The 8599-nt window shown below is 35.3% G+C and overlaps 1 protein-coding gene across 1 annotated transcript; it reads right to left on the bottom strand.

Annotated features, from left to right (window-relative positions):
- Positions 1 to 514: 514 nt before the first annotated feature.
- LOC104109753 (monodehydroascorbate reductase) lies at positions 515 to 5310 on the bottom strand. Its single transcript, XM_009619109.4, has 10 exons — positions 5159 to 5310; positions 4334 to 4405; positions 3666 to 3717; positions 3214 to 3294; positions 2940 to 3058; positions 2634 to 2853; positions 2382 to 2500; positions 2172 to 2297; positions 1584 to 1724; positions 515 to 1116 (listed from the first exon to the last, which is right to left on the bottom strand). The coding sequence occupies exons 1-10, from the start codon at positions 5207 to 5209 to the stop codon at positions 793 to 795; spliced, it is 1305 nt and encodes a 434-aa protein (XP_009617404.1). The 5' UTR covers positions 5210 to 5310; the 3' UTR covers positions 515 to 792.
- Positions 5311 to 8599: the final 3289 nt, after the last annotated feature.

Here is an 8599-nt window from a genome sequence, read left to right as displayed (position 1 = left end):
GGCAGAGAAGCAACATTAGAGTGAGGATGTTTTGTTGGTTTGGTGGCTGCTGCTGAGGATAAAACCAAGACTAAGCAGAGTCTGCAGTTAACTTCACAATGATGTTGAGAATTGAGATACCTTTAGAATTACGACAATATGTCGAAGGTGCTACTAGCCCAAAAAAATATACATATATATTTTCATGTATTAACAAGATGTCAGTTTATATCATGTCATACTTAGTTTATTACTCTCCCAATTCAAGTTATGTGGTGTAGTTTTGACTCATCTTGAAGTTTAAGAAAGAAAAAAACTTTTGAAATCATCTTAAACATGCCCATGAAGTTTCTGTGCCTATAAAACCTGCCATTAAGCAGGAAAATGAGAATTTCACAATTAAATTAGTTCTACATGTAGAAAGGTGTCTTTCTTTTTTGAACGAATTAATAAGGAAATAGTATCACATAAATATGATGGAGGGAGTAGTGCTCATTTTGAGCATAATCAAAGTGATTTTGTTTTTCATTCGATATGCATAATCAATTAAATAGATGCTCATATTTTCTGGAGAAGAGTATTTCACAAAGCCATTGTATCCAACATTCTGTTATTTACAGATGTCACTCCTTAGGTAGATATATGCCTAAATGGCTAGTCCCTTAGAGGGTGATCTTCTGCAACTAAACTCAAGATGAAGAAACATTATATTTAATCAATCAACCAGCCACGAAAAAAGTATCATTCAATTACAACATTGTACGAAGACAGAAACTTCAAATAGCCGTTTTTAATCCAATATTAAGTAAAGCTTTAGATCTTCGAGGCAAAGCTGAGGCCCTCCTGTGCCAATTGATCCAAACTGCTAACGAGGGGCTGAACTTTTGCAACTTTGGCAATTGCCTTATTCTCTTCAGGAGTCCCGCTCTCTAGGAATACGCCAACAACCTTTCCATCTTGGATCCAGTATTGTCCAAACTTGTGAGTTGCAGAGTTGGGATCAGCATCCCCAAATAGCACTGTTTCGCCCACGTTGTCACCATAGAATTGCCAAGACAAATCGAAGGCACGGGAGTAGAAGTATGGAAGGTAGTCATATTCATCAATAGATTTCCCTTGCTCATTTGCAAAAATTGCCTGCACGAGCAAAACATAGTAACATTAACATTTTTTACTTCACCATGAAAAAAATGTGAAGTTCAGGAATTGTAACTACATTTGACTGAGTTGTTCTAAGAAGTTATAGAGTGGAAGCAAAAGACGGGGAAAAGATCTGCTGAACTCAAAAATACTTGGACAACATGTACCTTGAAAACGACGGCCTGGGTGAGTGTAATTTTAACATTGTACTGTCACATATTTGTACTCGTGCTATTACAAATATACACAGGAGCCAGGACATAAACAACCAGTAGCAAGTAGAGTGGAGAGAGTTTTTCAGTATTTGAACACCCTAATCTACACGTCTAGTGTGCTTCAAATATCCAGTTTATATCATGAGAGCAAAGTCAGAGTTGACAGTAAAAGAATAACGTGTTGTAAGAAGGATGATGATATAACACTTTCACATTAACTGTGGACCACATGAGGGAGCTGTCACATACCTTGACAGCCTGCTCAGCAGATTTGCGAGAATGATCAACATGTTCAACTCTTCTAATGTCATTGTACATTTTCAAAGGAAAAGTGGCAACATCACCCACAGCATATACATCGGGTACACTTGTTTTAAAGAATGCATCTGTCTGCAAATAGAAGCTTTGGCGTAAGTATAGCAATTCAGAAAGTTCAATCGGAACATGACATAATGCATTGTCATTCTAATAGAGACAACATACATACATTTAGCTCGACAAGAACACACAGCTTTTAGTTGGACAAGAAAAATGTGTTGTTTCCTTATCAAGAAGGTCAAGGATTTCCACTATTTAATACAATTCTCATGTATAATTACTTCATTTCTTCGTCTTGCCTAAGGCAGCATCAGAATTTTTGGAATCCATTGATTTGATATTATTTAATTTGTTTCTTCAACGAATCATCTCAGTTGCTCTCATCTACTTTTGAAGCTTATACTTAAAACTTTTTAATGCTTTAACCGTGAAAGTAACAAAAATAATCCGCTTTTCAGAATAAAAGTACGAAAAATTCAGAACTTAATAGAAGGATGAGACTGAAAAGTGAGCACACACCTTAATTCCACCCTTCTCCTCTTCAACTTGCCCTTTGAATAAAGTCGTGAGTGGTCGTGCCCCAACTCCTACGACTACTATGTCAGCTTCCAGAACTCTACCATCCTTAAGTTTGACTTCCTTCACCTGCAAATTGGAAACAAGTATGCTGTGAGGTAATGTTTTGAAGCTCAACAAGATTTCTCAAAGTGGTGCGGTCTTGAGAAAAACCTCTCCATTTGGGTGTGTATCAAATCCAACAGCCACTGTACCCTTGATGATATTGACTCCCTTATTTTGATAATAACCTTCATAGAATGCAGCTATGCCCTCTGTGAAAAGCCGAGGCACTGCAAAAGCATAAGGATTACTGTAAGATTAGAATCCAATTGATCAGGATAATATATTCTCCATATCTATCATGAAACGATTTAATGTTTCATGTTATGCATACAATGGGGGGACTAGAAGCAATTTACTTACTGCACCATGGTTCTGGGTAAACCATACTGACTTCAATGTTGTTCAGTCTCATTACAGCACTAAGCTCAAGTCCAATGTACCCTCCCCCAACAATTACAGCCTTCCCATTTTTCTTAGCTTTTATTGCTTCCACAAGCTTATCAGCATCATCAATTTCCCTCAAGTAGAAGATGTTCTTGGAATCAGCACCTTGCACACCAAAATCTGACAACTTGAGAACCTGAACAGACAGAGAACGAGAAGTTCATGTAATGGCCAGCGACAAAAAGTAATAACACTGAACAAAACAAATTCCATGAGACTCACAGTTGATCCAGTTGCAATAACAAGTGTTTGATACGTAAAAGATTCCCCAGCTGCACTAACGAGAGTCTTTGAAGCAAGATCAGCTTTCACTATTTCAGTACTCAAGATCAATGATATGCCTGCAAGATGAGACCATATGATGCATAAGAGATGTAGCCTAAGATTCATAATAAATGTGTCTTCAACCAGATGTACAACTGTTATGCAAAATTTGACATAAGTCCTGCATGGCCATATGTCTGCAAATAATGCATAAACACAAGGAAATTATTACCTTTCTCTGCATACCATTCAGGAAGAAGTCTTTCTCCCCCACTTCCAACGCACACATGAAACCCTGGGAGTCTTGCAGCTCCTGGTAGAGAAATGGATAATAAGGTGTCAAGAAAAACCTGATAAAGAGGTCAACTACCAAGAAAAATAGAGAGCCAGCAGTTTTTTGACATAGAATTTTATGCCAAACTACATGAGATAATATCTGTATAATATATCATGCTCAATTTGACTTTCTATTTTTTCTTTTTCTTTGCTTGTCCGGGAAGCAGTGATTAGTATACAAAAAATATGTGAGTGAAACGCATTAAGTGCTTTTGTGTGTGTGTGTAAAAACTTTTAATTCTGAAAAAATATAACATGCAGTTTCTGTAATCCCATCTAAAACAACCGCTATTCAAGTTTTACCATAGACAGAGATCAATTCACTGTCCAAGTTAAAAGAAGACTTGCCTTCGGGAAAAAGGTATGCCTTGCTAAGTGCAGGACGTTCATAAGGAGCCACCTGACAAAGAAAAAAACATTTTTAGTCTATCAGATCAGATCTAACACTAATTTCCTGAAAAAAGGAAAGATGGTTAGATACAAAGTTTAGGCAGGCTGAGCAGGAAGGAATGGTCGTAAGAGTAGATAAGTTGCAACAAAATTCATCCAAGAGATACATAGAGAGAGAGGCATAGCCTAGCGCACTGGGATAACAGAGGTGGGATCAGGAACTCCAAAAGCAAGGATGGTAGAAGTTTACAAGCAAATGGCAGAGGATAAGGAGCTTTTTCTTTCCTAGTTGACAAACATATATCAAAGGGACTTTGACAATCTTATACTTTTGCAATGAAATCATGAATGAATGCTTTTTGACAATTTACAAGCATATAAGCTGATGAAAAATTAGCTTCCAACGTCAATATAATAGAATATAGAGATTCTTATAGACAAAACTAATTGGAATATCAAGGTAAATCTAGAGACAAAATAACCTTTTATCCTAAAACCTACTCTTAAGGTTCAAGCTAAAAGCAAAAGAATGCACCCTTCTCCAAATTGAAGTCCACAGATGCAGCAGCACAACTACGACTTACAATTGAATTAGTGAACACAAGAAAGCAGTTCGAAATACTTACCGCCTCTTTGGAGATAATAGCCAGTTCACCAGGCTTAACTCCCTGTTTTGCAAATTCTCTAGCTGCGTACCCCTGCAAATGCAACCACACTTATTGAATTCATCATGACCATGCATTCTGAAATCTTAATTAATAACAACAAGATTTGTTCATACAAGAATTCAGAACAAAACTTGAATTTTTTTCAGGAGGTGGTTACAATCCTGTATTTCAGCTAGTTCCTAGTAAAACTTTTTTCCACCAAATTAGTGAAGGAGATAAGCTTACCTATAACAAAAATCTAGCTCTCACACTGGAGAATCTAACAATTGACTAACGAAAATAAACACACACGCACACACACACACACACACACACACACACGCACACACCGGGTCTCCGTACTCAAAGCCTCTAACTCCATTTGGAAGGAAATTAACTATAGAAGCATATATCAAAACATTGAAAGGAGATAAACTTACCTACAACAACTTTCTCGCTTTCAGACTCCATAATCTAACATCCGATTATTAAGATAGAACTGAATAACTACAATATACGTATTTATGTATGTGTAAAACTGTGCGCCATGTCTATCTGTGTGTATGTGTTGTGTTTGTGTACAGATGCAGAAACCAAAGGTCACTCCACTATGCTAACTTTCAGATCTATTGCAAACTAATATATAGAATTATATCAAAAACCTCACCATTATCACAAAAACAATCCAAAAACTAGAATCCTAATTCCGAACTCAAATCATACAACATGTAAACTCAATAATTAAGCCAAGCTAAATTCAGTAATTAACAAAAAGATCGATCATAGATTGAGAAGATTACTTACAGCAGCAACGCCGCCGCCGACGATCACGTACTTGAATGACTTCTCTGCCATTGATGAATTTTCAGTGAAATTAGTTGAGCTTTTGGTGAAGATGATAATCAGCGTAAAATGAATGTGGACTGATATTTATAATGGATACAGTAGCTTTGGGCTGATGGTGATTTGTGATTGGCTATAGGTGTAAATCAATCGTGGACTTACACGTGGCACATCATTTGCCGTCCATCTTGCTGACTGTGCCGTCGCCACGAGAGAGAAGAATGAAGATCAAGTCAAATCTGGAAATGTGATTTTCTTTTCTACATAGATCATCCCTTTTTTTTTTTAAATGTAAATTTTTTATCACACTATTAGCATTATTTTATTTCTTGGGAGAAATATAGTCGACAACATATATATATATATTTTTTATACTAATGTATAATTTACGTATTTTATATATAATCAGTATATAGTTTTTTTATATTTGACTAGTGAATATAGTTATTTTTAGCTTACTGGTCAAATGTATAACTTACCCTATACTTCCTTCACCCAAGAAAATTTTATCTAAAATGTGGTATTCTTGAGATATTATTATAGTACAAAATAATATTCAAAAGAAATATCTTCAATAATTTGAGAGACATGAACCATTGATTAATTTACTTCTAGATGTTGTCAAGAGTATAAAGATACCACAAATAATTAATAATTTATTTCAAACTTTCACATGACATAATATTAATGCTCTATTAGTTGCGAGTAAATATAAACAAAATTTATCTCCTAAGTTATGAAATCAAGTTTGATCAATGTCCATTTGTACTTGTAGAGTGTAAATATAAAAGATAGTATGAGCCAAAAAAAAAGTAAAATAAATATTCTGCCGGATAAAAGATGATTATGCTAATGAATTTACTATGTAAGTGGTCATTAGCTACGTTAACATTCAAATTTCTTGAGCCTAAAGTCCGTTGAAAATATTTTCACTACCTTCATAAGGGTAAGAGTAAGATTTGTGTATACATTATCCTCCCGAATGGAATTACACTGGTATGTTATTGTTGTTTCTACTGTTATTGGCTTCGAGGACAAAATGATTAGTCTAACCAAAAGACCAAAAGTATTCTTCTCCAAATTAATAAAGTTTTTTTCTTCTTCTTAAGTTAATGGCTTTTTGGGCTTTGTTTATTCAATTTAATGGGGTTTGACACTTGTCATTAAAAATATAGGAAAGTGGCAAACATTGACGTCATTGGTGAGACAAAGAATGCCTACAATAAAGGAAATGGTCAAGTGTGAAACGTATCTGGTCAAGTATCAACCAATCAGATATTAAAACTAAAATAATAAATGAAACTTTTTTTCGTTTGACGAAAATGAATGAGAAACCTCGGGTCCGCTTTTGCAAAATTAAAAAATAAAAAGAAAAGCTATGATCAAGTGTGAAAGGTGCCAACTACATAGCCTCCTTAAATGGCTGACCTACAATAAGATAAGTCAAAACAAAAGTTTGACCGGGAAATTTTCATAGGAATATGAATATATAGCATAAGAAATATGAATATACTCCGTATAATACAAGCATATACGTAGGTTTTGAGCCTTTCAACAATAAAACACGAAGGTCGAGGATTAGGGTAATATATTAGTAGGTAGCCGAGTTTGGGACCGTATCTGTTCTGTATTTCTCATATCAGTGTTTTTATTATCATTCTCATATTTTCCTATTCTTTGATTTCTACTTCTGCATGTTGTTCCGCGTGCTTCGATTTTCTTATTGCTTTGTTATTTCGGTGTTGTTATTGTTCTTGTCTTCAGTATTTTCAACATGGCTTTTTCATTATTGTTTTTCTTATTCAAGCCTGCTGAAAAATATTTTCTTGAGTCGAGGGTATATCGGAAACAACATCTCTATCTTCACAAAGTCGGAGTAAAATTTGCGTACACATTATCCTGCTCAGACCTCATAAATAAGAATATACCGGATATATTGTTGTTGAGCCTTTGACTTATGTAAATAAAATTGAACGGGATTATGGCACTTCACTTGTTCAAATTAGTGGCTTGCTAATTTGTCGGAGTGTTAATTAGTCTAGTTAGACTAATAGGAGGTGTTGAAATATGAGTAGAATTAATATTAAAAATAATGATTTAATCCAACCGAAATTTTCTTGAGTCAAGATCTCTTAATCTCGCAATCAGCAAAAAGATAATCACATGAAAAATCATCATAAATTGGCAATTGTTTTCATTATCATTACCGTATGTTACTGTTAAGCGTTTAAAACAAACAACACTAATAAATTGAAGAAAACATGTGTGTTTACTCGAAAAATAGATAGAGTTGAATTTATACGTAGTTCTAAGGATACGCGGTATAACTTGGTACAAATTGAAAAAGTAAGTTGAAATATATATCGAATATTAACTGCAAAAAAAGAATGAAATACAAACCAAATTGAGTAGAGAATGATTTATAAACGAGCAAGATGAATCAATGTCCAAAGCTCAAAAAAGGATAATCTCTACTATATATCAGTGTAATAATCTTTGAAATGTGAGAGTGTATTAATGTCTGAATCTTGAATATTGAATGTCCTTACAGAAATGATAGCCACTCTTCATATAGTGGAGGAATCCTACTTTGGATATAATTAAAAATACATAGTGAGGATCCCATGATAGATTAGTTAATTAGTTTTTCCTTAATTTCCGCCGAGATTCTCTCCCCTAGTGCGGCTACAACTGCTCTTTTTCTCTTAGCTCGATCTTGGTCGGTCTTGGATCTCGAGCTCGATGTTGACTCGAGCTCGATATTGGCTCGAGTTTGATATTGACTCGAGCTTGGTATTGATCGGTCTCTGGCTCTTGAGCTCGATAACATCACTTCACATCATAGCTCGATATTGACTCGAACTTGTTGTTGCCTCGAGCTCGGTAATAATCGGTCTGGATCTCGAGCTCGATAATCCGGCTTCACATTATATCTCGATATCATAATGACGACCCTCGATCCATTATGTTCCAATCTTGACTAATTATACGAAGGACAAACTCGGTTTTGACCGTATACACATAGTCCCCTCGTTTCTAGGAAAGAATGTAGAAACGATATGATTTTTCAACCTCTGACTAGATACACACTGACATCTGCGTCGAGCCCGATTATGACGTATGTGACAAATGTCTTATCGGTTCGATTACCAAGATATTAAATGTGCGTCAGACGATGGCCGGCAACTGCTGATTTTGAACCGTCATTGCCAAACCTATAAATAGCCCCCCCCTCCCCCTCATTGTTTTAATCCTTTACCTTCAACTCTTCTTATTCTAATCTTCGCGGTTCTTTGCTTCCTCCAAAGTTCTCTATTTTCAGCTTTAAGAATTTCTTTGCTTGTTCTTTGTCAAACACAAAAATATTTCAGTTTCTCATCTTCTTTGTTCTTGAAAATTTAG

Source organism: Nicotiana tomentosiformis, chromosome 7 (assembly GCF_000390325.3).
Source record: "Nicotiana tomentosiformis chromosome 7, ASM39032v3, whole genome shotgun sequence".
Classification (NCBI taxonomy): Eukaryota; Viridiplantae; Streptophyta; class Magnoliopsida; order Solanales; family Solanaceae; genus Nicotiana; species Nicotiana tomentosiformis.
Note: the sequence above shows the minus strand (reverse complement) of the source record. Positions and strands in the feature narration are given on the sequence as shown.